Source organism: Larus michahellis, chromosome 14 (genome assembly GCF_964199755.1).
Source record: "Larus michahellis chromosome 14, bLarMic1.1, whole genome shotgun sequence".
NCBI classification, from domain to species: Eukaryota; Metazoa; Chordata; class Aves; order Charadriiformes; family Laridae; genus Larus; species Larus michahellis.
The window spans coordinates 5,909,006-5,931,686 of NC_133909.1; the positions used below are offsets into that span (position 1 = coordinate 5,909,006).

At 39.2% G+C, this 22,681-nt stretch overlaps 1 protein-coding gene across 1 annotated transcript in view; it reads right to left on the reverse strand.

The window, feature by feature from the left end:
- SEC14L1 (SEC14 like lipid binding 1) overlaps positions 1–22,681 on the reverse strand; it is a 43,512-nt gene that overhangs the window by 15,757 nt on the left and 5,074 nt on the right. Inside the window, exons 3-5 of the mRNA XM_074607559.1 lie at positions 2,414–2,563; positions 2,194–2,325; positions 14–142 (exon numbers count right to left, since the gene is read on the reverse strand). Coding sequence (XP_074463660.1) covers positions 14–142; positions 2,194–2,325; positions 2,414–2,563 — 411 coding nt within the window. The remainder of the gene's footprint in view (positions 1–13; positions 143–2,193; positions 2,326–2,413; positions 2,564–22,681) is intronic.

Consider the following 22,681-nt stretch of genomic DNA (forward strand, 5'->3'; position numbering starts at 1 on the left):
ACTGCAGGCTCACCTTTTTAATATTGCTGGTGTACTGCTTCATAGCAATCTTTTCCACTGTGCTTTCGAAACCAAAAAAAGATTTTATATCCAGACTTGCTGACTGTTCAAAACAGGTCCAGTCTTCATTATCAGGATGAACCTATTAGTTAAAAGGAAGTCATACAGCTCAGTTATCCATTTAGTAATTTTTTCCTCACAATATTTTAAATGACTTGTTTCTTGTTTTACAGGTTCACAGAGTCAAAAACATTCAAGTGGAATTTGCAGACTTTTGCATCATTTGCAAAACATGGTTAGGAAATGGTAACGCTAAGGAAGAAAAAGCTGAGAGCCCTCCTATAGTCTCATGGCTAGCACAGAGCACTTTTTTCTTAACAAGAAAGGAGAGGGTAGAGAAATCCCACCAGCCAAGATCCAACGGACTAGCACATTTATACAATTAACACTATCTCATTCTAGATATGGGCCACGACTGTAGTGTTATCTGTGAAAGGGGATAAAATGCTCCACAGTGAACTTTCTGCTGCAGAGGGTTGGACTGACAGACCAAAGCCAGCCAGCTCAAGGACAGCAGCAAGTACAGCATGAGCATTTCCAAGCACTGCAGCCTAGACGTGTTTGCAACAGACATACTGCAATAGATCATTCCTTCACTGACCTACGAAGTACCTTAGTATGCTGTAGACTGAAAACTATTTTATTTTGTTCTCCTATGATAATGCTACAGAAAGAAGTGTAAGCTTCTCATTCAGTTGACAGCCGAATAAGCTATCTCAGAGCACTCCTAGCTTTCTTCTTAGCTTGTATCTTACTTTGCTGAAATGATCCTGAAACAGAGATGTTACAACTGAAGGAAAGCTGTTTTCTAAACTCTCTTCAGCTAAAAAGGACTCATCTAAGGCATTTCCAGGCTGGGCTCCGGATTTGTGGTTATACAAACATCATGGAAGGCTGGATTTCTGAGCATGCAATTGTCCTGATGCTTTAAGGTTCCCCTCCCCCTCACAACATACTAAAATTAACTGGGAACAGTATCAACACTTTATAACACAACAACTACAGAGAAAAAACAGCACAACCCTTTTCCCTTCATTTTCTTCTGCACTAAGGAATGGGGGGAACAAAAATAGCTTATACAGCCTAAATAGGTATAAATCATAAAAATAACATTTAAGAATCTTTCTGTCACTTCATAAATTCAGTTATAAAACAGTTTTAATAAGAATGAACTTTTAAAATCAATTTATTCTTGAATTAAAATTCCAGTTTTGTATTTGCCTACTAATTTCTTGATCGAGTAGAGCTACGGCAAGGAGGAGTGTTCTGTTTTGTACATATTTGTTAAGTGCACTTTTCTGTATCGCATTTGCCCTGCTTAAACAGAGCTTTTGCAGAAAAATTGCAGATGGAAAAGTGTTTTTAAATGTGCGCTGGAAATAATTGCAGAAATAGTAATTTAAAAAAATAATCAGATAATAGCGTCAAGTGGGTTTGACATCTAGTGACCTTTTAACCACAGTATTGTACATAACAGAAAATGTTATCACCTACATGTAAAAAGAATGCTACAATACAAATAAGTCAGTTACATTTGCTAGCTTTGATTTGACCTTTAACATCAATTGGAAGTTTTACTGCTATACATGTGTGCTGTATGACCCTATAAGTATTGACTAAGCCATTCAGAAAAAAACATGACCAGAGCATAGCAGTAAGCGTGCCACCAGGCTCCTTTGTATCAGAAAGCATCTGCACTGAAGACCAAGAACAATGGAAAGAATTAGGTTAAAACATAGCTGACTTGATGAACATTTGTCTGAGCTGAGCAGAAGGCAAGTAAGCTACGCTGAACTTTCCTTTAACAGTTCTGTCAGGGTATCATCAACCTCACCAAGTCCCACACTGCTATTACAGACCACATTTGCCTCAACAGAGCTGTCAAACACAGGAAATTATGTTGTATTCTGCTCTCCGAGAAGATGCTCAAGCAAGAGGGTGCCAAACTTGTTTCAGTTCTTCAAGGAAGTGTGTTACATTTAACACTAACAACAATTATCACTCATGGCAGCGTGTTGGTTATTTTTTCTTGCAAGGCAAAAGCCAAGAAGAACCCAACTTCTGTTTATGAGTCCTGAAGTCTAAACACTGACTTAGCTCCATCTGTAGCACCACCAAGAGCCTGTTACTCACCGTGTAACAGCAGTGTTCGTTAATAATGACTCTATTAGAGAAGGTTTCATTGTAGGCTTCTATATGCAAAGTCCTTTCTCGTCTGTTCAAAGAATTCTTCTGGACAAAGTAGACATAATCCACTCCTGCAATCTGTGGAAGATGACAGATTGCGTTAAAATACCATATTCATGTGAAAGGATATCCAAAACTATAAAATAGGGATTGCAAACGTAATCACCTTTTTCAATAGCCGCGGTGCATCTATATCTAGCTTACAGCGCCGTTCAATCACATGGATAGCTTCATCCTCGCTCTTGTATTCGTTTACAGTGTCACTGGCTACAAACATAGGGATCAGAGGACATGTAGGAAACCTTCTTTCGTATGCCTATAGAGATGGAAAGAGAAGAAAACAAACTGTCATCACAATTAATTCCTGAAGGTGCGTGTAGAGTTCCTTCACTGGCATCACCAGCATTTGGAGGCACAATGCCCTTCACACCTTTCATAGAAGGGATTGAGTCCTCCTGGAGTCCACGTTATAGCTGAAAAAAGTCACAGTGCATTCCAAACAATCCATTTATTGTGTTCCTAATCTAGCCAATTCCAGGTAAAACAATTACTCCAGGTAGAAGACACAAAATACCCCATTTCTCCCCTCCAAAAAGGAAATTGTTCATTATGTACAATGACAATCCTCTTGTCAGCAGTAACAGGAAAATAAGACCCTCTAGTTCTAAAATACCACAAGACAAAACAATTATGTGTTGGATTAAAAAAACCCACATGCTAATTATCGGTGTTTCACCAAGCTGTCTAGAGGGTTTTGCATACAGCTCCCAAAGGTCTAATAAAAACATTTCAAAACCTATTTCTTAAGCTAATAGAGCTCTCAAGCTCCCTGTGCAGAGTATTCATAATGATTTCACTGCACAGTTTATCAGCTTCCAGTTTTGTCCAACAACATACAGTAAGTATTTCCAATACAATGAGGCCATTTCATACTTCTGAAAATTTAAACTTTTTGCAGTAACACAGAGCTAGCAATAGCTTTGAGTCCGGTTTAAGAATCCAGTCATGTAAATAAGTTCAGGTCAAATACTCGACAGAGGCAGAGAAGATGGTATTAAATCAAACACACTTGGAAAGGATAGTTAAGAATATGGGATCAATAAAACAGGTAAGAGGAAAATGGGAATTATCCTCATTAGTAAATTTGTTGAATTTTAGTTTTAAAACCACTGTGGCTGAAGAATACAACATAACTTTTTTTTTTTTCCTTTTCTTTTGTAGTCACTAGGGTACCTCCACTACTCTTTGGCTTTTTTTCCTCATGGGGTAGCAGTAAAGTAATTAATTCTTTAGTCTTCCTTCCATATTCTGAATTCTTTTATTTTTGCTATTATCAGAACCTAGTTGGCTATGGTGAAAAGGCAGGATTTGCAAGGTATCCCAATGCAGAAGAAAACTTCAGGTACACAAATCTGAGAGCAGAACATGAAACAACTCTTTAAAAGAACTGAAATATGTACTTTGTCCTTTTAGATGATTTTAACTGCTTTGGATATAGCTGGGTTGCAGCACAGGAACAGCACCAACAGGGAGAGGGTGTGGAAGAAAATAAGCAGCAGCTGCAGAAAGTATGCAATGGTGGCACTGGACAAGAAAAGGTCTCTTAATTCTCCCTTTATAAGAATTAAAATACTTAGTTTGAATGCAGTGTTACTATGGTGACAGTAGTGCAATGCACTACAACAGTGTCAGCTTTTTTCCCCTCATGCACATTTTTAAACTATTTTTGCAGCATGATTGTCCTGAGTTCATAAAGCTCCTCTGTAATGCACTAGAAGTAAAACCAGTGAGTGAGTACACATGCTCCTTTTTTCAAACTTTCCATCTGTGCACAGCTGGTTTTGTTTAAATTAAGAATAGAAATAATTTCTGGGTTCAGAGCTGGTGCAAGATAGAAGTGACAGAGCATTAGTGTTGTAACACAATAGCAAGCAACAGGAAAAAAACCCTTTCACAGCTCCAAGAGAAAGGGAGGATGGGTCCTATTAATATCATATAAGAAGTTTCTTATTTCTTTTATGAGGCTCTTGTTGTTCTGGACAGAAGGCTGTGTATTTTACAGTCGTTCAAGAATCTCTCAGTCCTCTCACTGACTAAATCTCAGCATTCTTTCTAAATTAATCCCTGTTTTAACGATATTGACTGTAGTTAAATGTTGTCCTAAGTCAGAAAAAGAAAAGATTTCCAGAATAAGCAGAATTGAGAAGTACTTCTGGTTTTCAGATTGCTTCACTTAATACTTTTATTTTATTTTATTTTGAGGACCTTATGTTACAGCAATTATTTTACAGACACGAGAGAAGAGGAAGTAGGTATCTAGCATTTTTCTTACTATTTTCAAAGCACTTTTACTTTTGTATAACAATGAATTTTCCCCATCTGAGAAGCCTCCTCTATGCCAAGCCTTTGCAAGTCTCCTTCGTTGCACATATTGATGCATTTCTCATCTTGGTCCTCAAAATGCTTCCCATTTGCCCTGTGAACACTTGCAAATTACAACATTACCTACTCCTAAGTGTTTACTGAAACTGTGAACAAAAAAATGCCCAGGAAGAATTTGTTGTTCTGAACGGGAAGACTGAATTGAATGCGTTCAATTTGGAAGAGAACAAAATAATTATCTGCCAAAAGTTGGCAAGCTCAGTGCTTACAGCAACAAAGTACTTGAAGGTTTCAAAGAGATTAACAGCGACACAGGATTCTTTCTCCCTAAAGAACGTGCACACAGAGTATTGAAAGCTGTTCACAGTCTTTTTATTTGGCTCTTAAATTAGGCTGGGTTTATTTCTTTATGTACCATTGCCAGTATGTTCTTGTAATGCATCATTTCTCAGCACAGCCTTGTTTGAAGAAAAAGTGATTATAGTAAGCCATAGCCACATCAAAATATTCGATCTTATTTAAGCATGGCTGTCTCTTCTACATGTGGCAAACCGTTCTCTTTCATGCTGCAGAGTAGGCAGGAAAAAGCTGCTAAAGTCTACAGGACACTGAAAGATCTCGCTTCACCATGGACCAACACGGCACAGGAAGAAAACCTGTAATTTGTGGTACAACACAATAAGAGACACATGAGTCAAAGCAGCAAGTGCATTGCCAAGACTGGAGCTATTAAAAGTATATGAGAAGATTAAAGAAAGATCAAACACTGCTTTTTCCTTTCTAATAAAAGAATTTAATGGATTTTTCTGCATTATTGGGGTGTTTTGAACCAGAAATTTTGTCTCGAGTCCAGCTTTGCAGAGAGTGACTGAACTGCATTATCCAATATTTCTTTACCAGTCTGATAAAGCACAGTATATTGTAAGATGCCAAACATTTTTCCTGTACGGTAGGTCTCTCTCTACAAATAAAATCATTAGATAATACACACCTTTCTCTCAGGATTTCAATTTTACTGTAAAGATACAATCACAAAAGCCAATTAGTTCCTCAAAAGCAAAGCAGCTGCAGCAATCCTGATGGACTCAATGCAAGAGTGAAATGCCCTTGCTGTAGGACTAAATGCATCTAAAAAGGATGTTGCAAGGATATTACTTAATGTTACCATTTTCTTCTGTAACATTTGAAAAAAATAGGGTGCGTGGAGATTCTGATATGCAACACAAGTACAAAGCGCAGGCGTGCTCACCCTCAAAGCCTCTAGAATTCGTGCTGGGCTTGACATGAAAAGTCACAACGTCTCTTTGGCGAAGAGAGACATCCATGTACAGACCTTTCAAAAAAGTCATTTTAAGCCTGCAATTTTGTTGTTCCCTAATAACGTACTTTTACAATTCCCCAGCAGCCTCTGGAACATTTGTGTACTCCAATACATTAGAACCTGGCATTGTGCATCAAGAAAAACACAGTGTGGTGAAGCAGCTTGAACTTCAAATTTAATGGACTCATTATATAAACCCTTAACTTTCTTAATGCATGTTAACAGTAAGAACACTGACAAGCATAATTCCAACCAAAATAGCACCGTATTAAAGCTTCTTTTCCAACTGCTTCCCTTAGCAACTCATGTTCAGAGTAGAGTCAAAATAACAGGATTTATTTTACTTTTATCTTTTCTAGTATTTCAGCTGTGTTTAAAGACATGAAAGCAATTCAAAAGTGAGACTATTTTAAACCCATTGCAGTCATTTTTCATACCCAGGGGAATTATACTTGCTGCTGATGTGTTTAGATGTTGGGATTCTAATATCAGCCATAACAGGATCCTTTCAAAATACCACCTTTACAACAGCATTTACATATGACTCCAACCCAACTTTCAGAAGGACCAAAGACATTGATCTGGATTTTTCCTTCTCAGACTATGCCTAGTGCTAATAAAATACCTTGATAATAAGCATGTGCTCAGTCCTCAGTGGAGAAAGTCAGTCATTTATGCAAATAAATTACTCAGCTTCTCTGGCCAGATTAATATATTCCCAGTCTCATGCCTTAAAGGATAGGGATTGTTCATATTTCCATTAGATGACTCGAAACGAATTTCAGTGCTTACAAGAAGAAAAAAGATCTGACAAACCTTGCAAGCAATCTTGCCCTGTGCTGTTATAGTAGCTGAACCCTCCAAATAGAACTTCTAACCTGGTGAAATAAGTAGGAATTTTAGGCACCATTCAGAAAATGAAGCATATTGAGGGTTTTCTTAATAGCATGAAACAAGCCGTGAAGATGTTTTATTTTTAAGATGTTTTCTGTTCAAAATTGCTAGAACAGTAACCTTCTAAGAGCAGCCCACATTCTCCAAGGGCACCTCAAGAGAACACACAAAGAAATTCATCCTGGCAACGGAATCTAGTTCACTGCACTTCGCGTGCACCACATACAAACTTTAATTTCTGCCTGCAATACCTGACCACATTTGGGTACTAATCTGCAAGTGCATACCAACGTTCACCACGCTTTCCTATCCACTTTGAGCATGTGGAATTTCTGAATTATTCCTAAGCACACAAGGAACAAGAAGGGTCACTCCAGCAGGATGCTGCCGTAGCTTGACAGGCTGCATTCCAGCAGCTTGATCAGTCCTGTGTATCAGCATATCCCCTTCCTCCCCCTGCATTACAGCTCTGTACATCAATAGGAAAAACACTGGCTCATGGGAGGCCAACCAAGAGGTTTCAAATTCTTGGCAGCTGCATTTGGAAAGAAACAATTCTGGATTAAACCTGACAAATCAGCAAATACCTTCTTATCCCCCATATACTGCTCTTCATAGCTCTTTACCATTCTCTTTATAATGCATACACATGTTTAAAAATCATTATACTCTACAAATAAGTGTGTATCTCAGTGCCAGTGTATCTCATGGATGTTTGTAATCATCTCAGGGGCGTGTGTATGAAAGAAAGCAGATGGTTAGAGGGGATATACCTCACAAAGCTCTAGAAATAGTTTCTCAGTAAGGTAGCATTCCTAGGCACCAGGAAGGGGCAATGTGAACTGGACTGCAGCTCGGGAAAGAAAAAACATCGTTAATATACAGGTTGTCAGCTCTTTGGAAAGGAACATCTCTGTGAAGCCAGTTCTGGAAGGACAAACAGTCCTCCAAAGGGATACCTCCTCTGCTAAAAGCCAGACCCCTGCTGCCAGGCAGCAGCACAGTCAAACTTGGCTTTTTTGCCGTTAACTTCCCCCATCAGTACGGCTCTCCACAGCAGCCCTTCTTCAAAGTAGGCTTAAGTGGTTTTTTTCTCCACTGTGTTTTCACTTCATTAAATGTTCTCATTTACAAAGAGGGAAGTTATTTTCTTACTGCTGGGAAACAAAGGCTTCTTGGTAGTGACTCAGTACTAAGAACTCTCTCTCTCTGGAAAAGACCAAGAAGGCTTTAGTTACACAAGATTACAGATGAGGTTCACAAGGACTACAGGCAACCCACCCAGCACGAAAGAGGCAAGTTCAGACTGAACGGCTGTATATCATCTGAAACACAAAAATTTTCTATATGCACATTTCTGGCCCTTGACAAATAGGAGGTAGTTTAACCAGCCTTATTTTTGACTTGTCTGTAAGTCTTGGCACAGTCTATGCCATCAAGATAGAACTAGTCAGATTTTCAAAGTACTGGGATGATGACCCACTGCACAACTGGTATTTGTAAAAGTGGATAGTAGATGTAAGAGACTTTCCCTACTACTTTTCTTAACAGAGTACTGAACACTATGTCTTATTTTAAAAGGGGGGAAAAAAAAAAAAAGAATTTAAGCCTTCCATTACAATTTCTATTTTTAAGGAGTGTTTAAAAGGTTCAAATTAGAACACACTAGAACACTCCTCCAAAGCTTTCCCAGCAAGATTCACCAATGGTTAACCTGCTGGCTATCACAGCAAGATCAACAAACAAAATGTTTGCATAACAATTTATCACTGAACTGGATTTAAGCAATGAGAAAGTACATCAGGAAATACCTTGTGGGGAAGCCCTTTGTCTGAATTAAAAATTATAATCCTTCACCTGAATGACAGCTACTTCAAAGGTTTTAAGACGACAAATTAAGCCAGCAGTGAGCAGCCATTAAAAAGGAAAGCTCTGTGTTCCATCTTGTTTTGCTAAAAAAAGAAACTAAATCCCAATGCCCCACATTTGAAAATAACTTAGTTTTAATACATTAATTTTGGAACAGGAAAAACTCTTCCATTCTTATGAAGAGCAAGATTTCACTGAAGAGAGGAAAATTCAGCCTTTACAAATGGAGCTGTACTTGAGAAGGGTGTGAATAGCAGAGAAGAACTGGCAGAACATTCAATCTGACAGCCGTGTGCAGATGGCTCCGAGGGGACAGCTGCGTCGTGTGGTGGGATGTATTCTGGTGAATCTCTTAAAATGAGAGCTGACAGACATACACCTGGAAAATGTGAGTAGCCCCTTACCCTAAACCATAGGCAAAAAATTGTACAACTCCTCTCCTTTCTCCCCCTCCACACTTCACTACACTGGCAACTGCATCTTGGTCTTACTTTACTTTGTCCCTCTTCTATCCTCCCTCCATTACACTCCAAAAGCATTTTACCCTCTTGTGGCACGAGTCACTCAGGAACAGGATATATTGTCTTCACCCTCTGTTCCCTGGTACAAGATGAAATTTGGCCTCTTAAGTATTAATGGTAACTATTAAGTATGTCCACGATAAAATAAATAACCCTTCTATAAGTTACACAGAAAAAAAATCAATAGGACAAGTCAATATCATTAAGACAAGCATCCTGCTTCATTTTAGAGGCTAAAAAGTTCTTGTTTGCTACACGAGTGTAAAAAGTGCTATTGACCTAGGACTTTCTGGTGAAATTAAGCGTAAGCTTGCAGCACTGGGAACAAGCAGTGCCTGCACTGTTCACATCCAGTCTACCAAAGCACAACATTCCCAAGAATTGCCCAAAATAGCCCAACTGCTTCTACTTTGCAGTATACATCCCAGCCTTAAAGTTTCATAACAATGGAGTTAGTCTAAAATTTTCATAAAGGGGGCTGTTCCAGTTTTATATAATTATGCATCAAATCCTTGAACTACAATGGCTTTTTAGTTTTTGAAGTTCTGGGGGGGGAGGTTGTGTTTTTTTTAAATATAGACCACACAAATACACACTATTATACAAATTATGAGGCAAGTACTAACAAGAATCTACTCTGCACAGATTTTGTTCATGAATTTTAATTGAAGGCTATTAATTTCTCAAACAGTGAGAGAAGCAAGCTTGAAAAACAATCTCAGATGTTCTCCAATGCAGTGAACAGAGCTTTTGGGTAGAGCATCTGAGAAGAAAAACTGTCAGTGGTTCAAGAACTTATTGCAGCATGATACTCAGTTCTTGTAATGCTGTATTTATGATATTACACTGAAGTGGTGCTCAAATTTATAGCCTAGGTATACATCTCTCATATTCAGAAGATCAAAGGCCCAACCAATTCAGGAGAGACTTAACACACTGAATCAGTCATGACCATACTGACATTATTGGATCCTGCACAGGCCTCATAGCATTCCCTGTGCTTCCAACACCCACAGGTGTTAAACAACCTGTGCTCTAAGCAGCCCATAGGGCGTTACAAACACTGACGGTCACTTCAGAAACGGTTTCATTAACATCACCAGGGCTTCAATTGATCTTGTTAGAGTATGAAGTGCTAAGATGACTTGCTGTTTACAGTATCCTTGTCTCTAGAAAAGCACCTGAAAGCCAGTCAAGCCAGTAAGTTGAGCTTTCCCAGCTTGCCTCTCCTTTTGTGGAATGGAAATGAAATTCCTGAGAAATTCTCCAGGAAACCAGGAGCTGAGGGAAATTAAACTATAAGGAGAGGTGGACAAGAAAATATTTCTTTCCCTGGCATTCACCAAAGCCATTAAATTCTTGCCACTGACAGCTCCTCTGTCACTCAAGAGTTCTGCATGGAAGAAAAGTTTTTATTAGGTGGACAAAAGAGCATAATGCCTACTCTTCCTTGTCTTCTTTCGATGCTTATGCTTGTTTAAAGGAGTCTGCTTGATTTAATCAGGTTTCATTGAAAAGGATTTCAGACCCTACACTGCTATGAATGACCTGCTTATACCTTGCAAACGTCCACCCAGAAAGAGGAAGGAAGGATGAGAAGAAAGATTTATTTCAATGCATTTAAATGCACCCCTTAGCTTAACTGTATAAAGCCTTAGGCTTCAATACTTTGTTCTGTTCGTTTCTACATTTAACTGTATTGGAAGCCCATAGTACTCTGAAGTTAAGTACGTACCCAATTATGTTTCTTGCACATTTCGAATATACCCTACTCCTAGATGACGAGAACAGAGTTAATGAAAACCCGTCGAAGTAATCTTGTGGATGTCACCACAGAATAAACAATACCTATTTGTTCTACCAAACCGGTTAACAGGATTGCCGCACGCAAAGCAGGCACAGCAACTTGCTGCTCAAATCCTAGAAACACATCGAGAAAGCTTCTGACCTTCACATCCATTCTCCAAATTCATGAAACAGAAAGTGTCTGAAAGCAATAAGGATATTGTCTACAGCCACTACAAAATAACCCACTATACAGACTAAACTCAAATTCAATAGCTACTTCACAACGTTGTATGAAGAGCTTTGATTTAATAAATTAAAAATCTCTATGGAGTCAGGAAACAGCACAGAAGCTATTCTTGTGCTTTAGCTCAAATAAGTTACTCTAGCTGAGACCATAAAAATTTAGAGACAATTTTTTTTGTTTGCTTCTGGATCACCATCACTCCAAACAGCACTTACCACCAGTCACCCAAAACATGCAGGGGATGTACACAGGAGAAGGAAAACAACCTTGCAGAATAGAGACCCTTTTGACAAGGAACAAAGCTCTGTGACACATAACAGGAAGTATCAACCCTTATCTCCACACAGCTCTGTAGACACAGTCCAGGCTACTTCACACCTATTTAATCTCTTTGAAGCCTTCTGCTGCGTAAAAGGAACAGCTTCATGCTAAATTTCAGGCATAACAGTAGTTTATACACACCGCCAATCACAGAAATCATGAAATGCAACTGAAATGGCATCACAAATGAAACTGTATTCTCAATAGCTTGCAGTTAGCGTGCTGCTTACACAACCCCATGGCACACCATCCTGGATTTCTGGCAACAGGACATCCTTTTCATGTGTTAACACTGCTACAAAGCACATTGAACACTGAAGTGAATGTAATAGCACTAACACACAAATACTGGCATTTCTGTTCATCTTTTTAGTTCAGGCAGCATTTCCATGGTTACGGTGTTGATCACTATTGGCTTTAAGTACATGCCAAATATAGACCGAATGCATAGCTTGTCATTTTAAACAGCCCTAATAACTACCCTGCAGGCTAGTTCTTGTAAACTAGCTTTGAGTCTCTCCGAGGTGTAATGCACTCAAACATGCTATAGGGCCACCTGAAAACTTAGCAAGCATACTGTTCATTATGTCATCCAGGTCATTTGTAAGAGCAGTCACTGGAACTGGACGGATCTTCAAGCAATCTCATCACAGCATCTGCACCACTTTCTAAAACTTTGGTACCCATCTTAAAAATAGGTTTGCCTTGCTTGTGCTTAAACTTCTATCCTTTGAGGCCATCATGCAGGGAAAACATCAAGAGCCCTTCTGAAGTCAAAATATCCTTACTGCACAAAACATTGCCTCAAACCACGTGCACTTTGGGATATTATCTTAGCTGTTAATCAGACAATACTGTTTGCAACAAGTATACCTCTTGGTAGCAGTTGCAGAGAATGTTTTAGAGAATTTCATCCTATGTATGCACTGACTAGGTAGGATTATGCATATTAGTATCACTTTCATTAACAGGATTTAGAACTAATTATCTTTTACTGCTATTAAAAGTTTTAGAAGACATCAAACCCAACCTCAAGACAATAGTAACAATTTCCGTATAAATCATATTTCCTTGTAATTCAAAAAGTTTACACACATTTCAGAGTTTGAGTTCACATTCTCTGTGAAGGGTATGTGAACCAAGGACGGACTCATTTTTCCACCAGCATACAAATCAGAAATCAAAAGGATTTCACAGGCAGCTTAGTGAAAGGATGCTCCATTTAGACAGCACCTTCAACTAAGTATCAGTAAAGCTTTAAGCTTATCCAAGGAAATACTTGATAATGTATAGTCATAAAGTGTTCTTGACAAGTTTGAGTTATACTAAAAAGAAGTATAGCATATTTGCTTAAGACTGCCCAAAACCAAAAGCAAGGCAGGGGACAGAAGGCAAAAAGCAGGAGCAAGGAGTTACTGGGGGACAGGAAGGTCTGAAGCAAACTTCCTCTGTATTGGAGTATAAACATGTAGGCTATAGAGCTAGTGAATCTCAGCCTCAGCATCCAGTGTTTTCAAGCACGAATAAAGCTACTTTAATATTTTAATATTTCATTAAACTAATTTAGACCTTATAAATAAAGCAGGAGATTCAAAACAGGCTATCAAGCAATCTTCTAGGTAAGTGGAATTTTACTAGTAATTCACTGATGAGTTATGCAACTGTGGTAACCAACTTACCAGACCAAGCAAAGAGCCTCTGCTTTCCTGCACCAGAAGAAAAAGTCAGACACAGAAACATCTATTCTCAGGAGGGATGTGACCAGTCAAAGCCACCCACATAGGCTCTTTCTATACAGATCACTACTTTATCCCCCTCAGTGTACCCTTCCTGCATGGATACTATTCAATAGCCGGGCATTGTCATTTCAGAAGAGTGGTCACACAGACAAGCTTTACTAGCAAAATTATAGTGGCCTGATTGTTGCATACAGCTGAATGTAATGAAACTGGAAGGGGACTGGCTCTTAACCACCCAAGAACCAGTTCAGTACATGCAGAGCCATTATCTTCTTGCAGATAAAAAGTAAACCCTTCAATGACTTAACGCAACTTTATTCAAGCTTTTGGTGGTAAAGGTATACTGATTCAGCAGGCAAAACAGATTGGGGATAAAGAATCTGACCTGAAGACAAGGGCTAACATTCCATCTTTTATCTGTAAAAGATGATCTTTAATAACCACAGACATGCCTCAACGGTACTTTAATTGGAAGAGTGGTTTCTTCAAAACAGATACAAGTCATTTGTGGTTTGCTTAAATAAATTTGCACAGCTGCAACTGTGTAATACTTGATTCTCATATGGGAGCCTGAATGTCCATCTTCAGAGAACAAATGAATCACCAGGGTGGGATTTGAGAAGACAGTGGATAGCCAGTGTAAGAGTTTAAGAGTTACACCTGCGTGCCTCCCAGACACTCACCAGAGGATCATTAATTCTTTTCCTCCCTTCAAGAAGTCACAAGAGCCTGAAAAGAGCCCCAGGCATAGTGCCACTCCACTCAAGAGTGAGCGAGGCTAACCTCAGTTGCAGCCTCTGCTCAATCTTAAACACAACTCTAAAATGAGAATCTAGAATAGAGAAGTTGGGCAAGTACCACTGCTTCCTCAAGAGAAAATAAAAAGAGATTAAGGACAGAAAACCCAAACATGCTGAATGTAAATAATTTTAATCTTGCTTTCCTTTGGAGTAAGCCAGGAAAGCCCAACCACTCAGGTTAGGTTGCCTTGTGACTGGAAGGCCAATATCAAATTGCTGGTTGGAAAATAACCTGACATTGCTGTGGACTAGGTTGAAGGTGGAACATTAACAACAGACTTTACAGCCATGCTGCTCTAAGTTGCTCATCAGTATACCCAAACCTTAGTTGACTTAGCGGGGGCAACGGCAATATCAGATTGACTTGCAATTTTCACTTTAACTTGTTTATATTAAATGCATGCACAAAACCATTCCACTGAGAAAATGAGTGTTTGCTCTGCCTGTGTTCCAAGCAAGACAGATGGAAATCAGTTCTGGCCCAGAAGCCACATAACTCTGAGCACAACACTTTGACAGAACGTGCCCTGCAATTAGAGTCAACTTCAGTAGTTTCTAGGATAGGAAACTTGGCTTCTGACCCCAATTGCACAGGACATGACTGGTTTGGCTCAAGGTTAAAGCACTATGGAGAAGAGGCTGACCTCCAAAAGAGCATCACAGTAAAGGCTGGCAACAGGCCAGTGAACGCGTAAATGCTTGGAGACTGACATGTGATTACTGGGGAATGTGAGCTATTCTCAAGCACTTCCTATTCCTCTGCAACAACAGCAACACATAAGCCTTCACGCAACACAGGAACATCTTTCTTTGAAATTTTTAAGATACACACATCAAAATAACTGTAAACCATTAAGCTTGTCTTAGCATATGTATTTATGATATTACACTTGTATTTATGATATTACACTGAAGTGGTGCTCAAATTTATAGCCTAGGTATACATCTCTCATATTCAGAAGATCAAAGGCCCAACCAATTCAGGAGAGACTTAACACATTGAATCAGTCATGACCATACTGACATTATTGGATCCTGCACAGGCCTCATAGCATTCCCTGTGCTTCCAACACCCACAGGTGTTAAACAACCTGTGCTCTAAGCAGCCCATAGGGCGTTACAAACACTGACGGTCACTTCAGAAACGGTTTCATTAACATCACCAGGGCCATTACTTGTCTTACAGCAGCTGAAGAGTGACAACTGTGTTCTGCATTGCTAACAGGCATCTCACAAATGCACAGGTTTCTGTCACATAGAAAGCAGAATTTGGTACTTAGCTTCCCCATTCCTTTCCAGTTAACAAAACTGCATGCCTGGTTCCTCTGCAGTCAGTTTTACTTTAAAATTCATCTGAAATCCTACTGTGTCCACTGAGGATCTATTTTTGGAACGGTCAAATATTCCTTACTGCACTACTGATCCATGCTTAAGTCTGACTTTTATGAGTCCTACAATTGGTATTCGTCACTTTTTTGGTCTTAGAATCACAGACACTTTCACTAAGCAGGTCTGTTAAAACACGCTTAACATCTGGAATATGTTAGAGTATTTTAAATAAAATTATTACTGTGTAGACAATCTAATTTATGCACAGGGGAGGAAAGGATGACTACAGCATTGCTACACTATCAGCTCAGGATTCCTCATTAAACCATTGTCTGAAAGGTTAAAGACTTGTACTACCACAAAGAACAAAAGTCTCCTGATCTCCATCCAGATCAACCCCCCCACCGCATGAAGGTTCAGTGAAACAGGTTTGACTTCATTGTCTCAAACTGCACCCACCAGGTTTTAATTTGTCTCAGAGGCAACTGGCCTCTAAGCACTGCAAGAGTGATTTCACTCTACCAAGCGCATAATCAGTACAGTAAGGAAAGCTTTGCCAAAAGGGCATAATTCAAGATAAGCACCATGGCTCAACTGTAAAGGTCTTGGTTTGACTTTCGGACCAGCAAAATACCAGCGTTCAGGTCGAGAGCAGCTGTATGCTATTAAGCAAACCAATTAAAATTTATTAAGTACATCAATTAAATCTTGACCATTCACTAATGTCAATGGACTGTCATCAAAATGCAGCATGATAGAGTCTGGGGCTTGCAGACAATTTACCTCTTAAGCTAGGAAGTTAAATGTAACATTTAAAAAAATCTTAACTTTACATACATGTCTGATGTATGAGGAGATGCCTCAAGAAGGTTAGAAATTGACGGTGGAAGGTGTACAGAACAGCAGTGGTTTCTTATATGGAATCAAACTATTAAACAGACTAAGGCTCATCCCCACAAAAAAGAATAATTTAAAAACTGAGAGAGATATCTTATAGACCTGACAGGGCAAGCAGCATAAAGGATGTGAGTAGGGTTTTATCGCCTCTTCCAACACAAGGAGCAGGTGGTGTGAAGCTGAGCGAGCAGGAGCCAGGCTCTAGATAAAGGATACATCTCTTGACAGAGCGTGTCATGAAGCACAAACTCCTGCTACAGGGTGTCACGACAGCGAGTTCGCTTGGCTCCAGAATGGAATTGGGCAGGCGCAAGAGAGAAACCACATGCGGTGCTATTATAGACAACGGGCACATTCTGGACCAGAAGGGCTGTCAAGACACATTGCTGTAGGATGAGAGAGTATCCCAAGAGAGTGCTACCATATGTTTATCTCATTCCTATCCTCTTCCCTAGAGGCAGATACTGCCCTTGGCCACTGCCAGATACATAGCACGCTAGCTACATAGGCCTGATGGCGCAATTCGGTACTGTGGTTCTCATTAAGAGACAGAATACAATCTTTTTCCCCACATCCAAATACATTATTAAAATATCAATAACCAGGTAATACCACTGCTAGATGCACCATTGGCACGTTAAGGTGGCACAGCTTCTGTACCCCCGAATCTGCTCCCCCATAAAATACAAACAGAAAGATGCCACCTAGCTTCAAAAGATAAGCCAATTAAAAAAAGAACATCAAGACTCCTTTGATTCTTTTCTAAAAAGCAACTAAAATAATAGATTATAGACCATCGGTTTTGTTCTTTACCCTCCTTTACAACAAAGAAAGGCAGACACACAAAAGCAAGAATCAGTTTAGTCAAAACAGAACAAACAAGTTCAAGTGAAATTGCTTTAAATCCTGTTCATTACAACATCAGTGGCTGCACCATGCAGACCATGAAACACTTCAATAGAAATAAGTAATTTCATAGAGCCATGAATTCAGTAATGAAGAATTTATCTACAGGCCAATGAATTGCACAGCAAAGAGAGAGTTTTGCAAATTAAGTAGTATAATTTACACACCGAATGAAATAGCCAGAAAAATGTCCTCTGGAAAGGATTCCGCTGACTGATGTTCCTGAACTGGACTTAATGTCTATGGCATTCACATTCTACACTAAATGAAGAGTCACAATGCACTCCAGAAAAGAAGTGCTCTCATCAGGAAACTAACTGTTCCCCTTCCATTGTGGCATAAACCAATATAAATGACACATGGCCATCCTGACCACCACCAGAGAAATATTCATTTTCACAAAATGAGATCTATTATCATCAAAGCAATATGTTATAATATTACAGCAGCAGTAGTCAAGGCAGAAAGTTATCAGACATAGAGAGGCTGAAATGTTAAGAGGTTTGCAATGTAGTTTTCAACTGTTACACCGATTGATCTGCATATATTCCAAAAAACACCTATACTCAAGTTTTGAGAATATAAATAGAAATGAATGAAAACACCTGTAATTATCCAACAATTGAAAATATACATAACCCTACAGATATAGACACTGAACTTCATAAATCTGACCAAAGTCTTGAAATGCTAATTTAAGAGAACCCAAATGTATATAATTAAAACAGTTTAAATAAAAATTCATTTTTAATACAAAAGGGTAGCTTCTCTTTGCTCCCTCCCACGATCCCTCTGCTGTCATCAGTTAAAGCTGTTAGGTTCCAGGAGCCCTGTGATATTTTTATTTTCAAATTTATTGATATATAGTCCCCAAACCTTATTATCATAAAGTAAAACCCAAGAACAGAAAATGTTCAAGTCTGAAGTTTCATACATGAATACAAAGCAAGAAAACCAACCAGTCACCTTGCATGCTACCCCATTAGATCATACAAACTACCTTTCTTCTTTTTTTTTATTTTCATGTTTCTAAGGAAAGGACAGATTCCTCTTTATGCCAAAGCAACTCCCAGAATGCATAACTCCAACTGTTAAGCACAATTTGCACTGCTAAATAATACCAGGCCCGAAGACTGCTGAATCGAGTTTCTAATGGCTCCTTCACTTACTGTTACAGCAATGGGCTTCAGCATTTTTCAAACTGCAGATCCCTAATTATTTCCCCACGGAATCAAGGGCTCCCGCAGCGCAACATGTACTGGCAAATGCCCTGCTGACTTGCTCTTCCTTTCTTGTGGCCAGCTGCCATCAGCTCACTAACAGTGCTGGGGGGACAAGCCCCTGCTCCCATAGGGGTGTACATCAGGGCACAGGGGTGCTCATCAGCCTTCCATGAGCCTGGTGAGGAAATCGGGCTGACGAGGTATTTATTTTCCTTTTTTCCAGGACAGCTTTCGACCAGCCTAGCTCCCTAAACTGGCTTGCTGATGAACATGTCTTTGCAAGAAAGCAACAAGAGCAAGCTGGGACACCAACTTAGCTATAATGGGAAACCGCACCTTTGGTTACGTTTCTCTGACCCTTAGAAGCAAAAGCCCATGAACCACAAGCTGAAAACCTCAGTGGACTGGGTGGAAATCAGCAGTGCTTGATCAAAAGCAATGCAGAGAAACAGCAGGACCTTGGGACCTGATCTCAAATTTTGATGGCTCATTGCTTGCTTGTACCCTTTTGGCAAGGCTGCCCCATGCTGCAGTGGAGCCCAGATGATGCCAGCCAGTCCTCCCAACACAGGCTTTCCAGCCATTGCCACCATTGTCTTCCACCAGCCCATGCTCTTGGCGTGACTCTCACTTCAGACATCACTGACTGATGACAACTGAAACAAGCTGCATGCAAATTGACTGTGAGAAAGCCGAATTATTAAATTACCCGCAATAGGTCCTACTTAACATTTTACCTGAGCTACTAACCTGACCTGTCTTAACTATATCACAAAAATGAGATAAAAAGAGTTAATAATTCAGCTTAACAGCCTAGTGCTTCATTTAGAATATATACACAGTAATTTTAAACTACATGAAAAATTGGAAGACAAATTCACCCGGGAGAAAAGAAAATAGACCATTTAAGACTAACCTGTAATTAATTTTAACTTGAGCTAATTAACAGATTTCCTTGCAAATTCTCAGAAGATTCATTCTATATTCAGAACGCAACAGTTTTAAGATCACATCACCACCTTCCTTCCAGAAACAGAATGAATTCAACTAAGTGCAAAACCAATCTTGGGTTATGAAAAAAAATCACAGTGAATACCCCTCAACTCTGTGTTCCAACGTCTGAACTCTGAATGTGCTTTACAGAAAACCCTCAGGGGCTGCTTCCAAGCCCTCAGGCTTTCCTTCTACTCCCTCTTCCACGGTGCGCTTGCTTCCGAAAAGCAGAGCTGCTCGAACACTCTGCTGTAAGACAGCAGCAAGAGCTCCACAGGAACGGGAAGTGCAGATTGCTCACACCAGAGGTGCACGTAAGCAGCCATACCATACGGAAACACCTCATTCTACGCCTGCAGCCGACGTCTCTGATCTCTGTGCAACCTCTGGCCCCTCATTGGACTCATTTTTATAATTAACAAAAAAGAATACAGCCTATCTCTTTCCCATGGGGTTTTGAAGGCTTTTACGCATGCTTCTCAATGGTTAACCACACGTTAAATTACAATGATGAAGTTACACCTTTTCCAGATCATATCTGTAGTACCACGGGTGTCTAGGACTCTGCGGAATGCGTTAGCCACTTCCTTTCTGCCAGGTCCCCACATGTTTAACTTTGAGATTTTTTAACTGAAAGGCAACAGTCACTTGTCCAACCAACAGATCCTAGACCAGCACTTCACACCAGTCTCAGAGCTAAAACACCTGCGAAGGGTGAAAAGCTTGGAATGCTTTCAGAACAAAGTGACAAGAACTGTTTTGATACATGTTTTTCTTCTATTGACACCTTTCAGAGCTTGACAGTAGTGGTGTTTTAGCTTTTAAAGTGTAAAAGACTTGCTAAAAACACTGACTAAAAGCATTTGGTGCACAAGAGAACTGCAGCTGTCAGCTACAGTCAGGTCATGTGTTTGCCCACAAAAAACAGGAAACAGCTAGCCATGGAAATATCTAAGCAGGCCATGAAACAACACGTAAATTGCACAGTAAGCAGCCTGCTAAGTCAATATTTTTCCCTAATGCTCAACTTAACTCTTACATCAGTTAATCACGGCTCATTCCAAACCAGCAGCCAGAAATTCATTTGTTCTTACAACGCATGCTAACACAAGAGACCATCAAACATAAAACAGCAGTTAAACTGCATATACATATAAAGTAAGAAAAAACATACAAGGCGCTATTCCACCACAGTTTTATCAACGCATTTCCAACTGTAAATAAGCCTGAATTTTGAACAAAGCCAGGAAGCAGAGTCATATCAGCGAAGGGAAAACCGCTGAGCAGCTTCAGGAGCAGACACTCGGTTCCTTCCCCGGGCTTTAAGAATCCACTACAAATCCTCAAAAAGATGCGGAGGAATACATTACTTCTCTATACATTTAAAGCCTACTTTGTGCTTTCAAAAGCACTTGGAGAACGGCTTCCTTTTTCTCATCAGCCTCTCAGCCCCTCTTCACAAAATGCATGGAATGCATTTCTCCCAAGAAAAAGAAAATGAGACTAGAAGGAATAGAAATTGTTAGGGATTTATGAGCAGGTGTGGCACTTACCTTGATAGATAGTAAATTTTTTTAAATGACATTTTAAAGTAATAACCTTTAGAATGAAAAGATGACGTGCCGCCTGATCAGGAAACTCATTACAATCTAGACCAAGGGATTATACTTTGATTTGTCAATCTGAAAAAAAAACAGATAAATTTTTTCTAATCTACTCTATCACTGAAGCGTATTTATGGCATCTACAATCTTATTACTTCCCTGTAATTTAGGGATACTTTAAATCATGGAGATTTACCTTAAACATTGCTTTTTTCAGACCTCTAAACCCAAAGAAAGCCAGTCAGCCTGTTCTCCAAAAGCAGCAAATTCGAACCATTAAAATGACAATATCATCAAAAGGGCACTACACATTATACTTATTAAGAAAGAAAGATTCGTGCTTTAGATACTTCAGATACTCTAACAGAACAAAGGAAAAACATGAGACCAATTTTTTTAAAGGATTTTGATGAGAATACGTAGTTTGGAAGGAAGTAGTTTTCAGCCTCCAGGCGGTGCAAGATTAATAGCTATTTTGATCTTAAAATAAAAATCAAACACATTATTTCCACAACTGCAAGCTCCCGACATTGATGACTAGTTTACCTACAGACTTCTCCTCATTGTTTGGCACCAGTGGAAGCTGATAAATGCCAGGGACTTTAACAAAGCGGAAACATTATTTTAGGCATCCAAGAGACTGCAAAATACCTTTGAAAGTCTGTCTCCTGTCACAGGCAGATTTGAAAAATCTCAGTTTTCACAAAGCCACAAGTATTTACAAATCTACGTTAATTTGACTAAACATAACAGGACAGGTTCAGAGCACACTTGCTGTGTTCAGCTGTGTTACTATTCATATTTATTTCTGATACTAAGTAATTTATAGCTGTAAATAGGACATTTTCTAAAGCGGCTGAAGAGCAATACATTTTCCACAGAGCTTCCAGAACCTAAAAAAACCCAGAACCCTCTTGTCAATGCCTCAATTCAATGTGGTTCTTTCAAAAATCTTACTTATTTTCTATTTGCATAAATTCCACCCTTGGACTGCCATAGTAGCTGACTATTCGTTATTTCAATTTGCTTTGGAAATTAAACTCGGTGGGAATTATCTAATGCATGTCAGACTGAAAATGAACTGTGAATCTCCAAAGTTAATTTTAGCCTCATGTGTGTTAATAAAGCTTCAAGATTCAAGTTCTTAACTGCCTTTTAACATTAAGAACTACTTATTCAGCAAAGTCCCTATATATTTCTTTTAATGTAAACCTCTTTAAGCTAATATCAAAAATTGAATCTATAATCTTTAGAAGTTTTATAAAAGCAGCTTCTCAGTTTTTTTCTCCAATATATTTAACCTTGGTAAGTTGACAAGTGAGTCTAAGTAAACAGGCATTTTTCCACATCTCAGCTGCTTCCAGCATTACATAAACTTCAACATGAACAGGAGGAAAAACAAAGCAAGATTCTATTCAGTCTGATGAACAGCTGTGCAAGTTGTTTGTTTGTTTTTTTAAAAAATATATATGTATACATACACACAGAGTTTTCAAGAAGTTGATTATGACAGATATGCCACAGAGCAGCCAAAAGTCATCACATCAGCATTGGTAACCATTTGGTGAAATCATACTGCCCGTGTTAGGCGTGTCAGACTAAA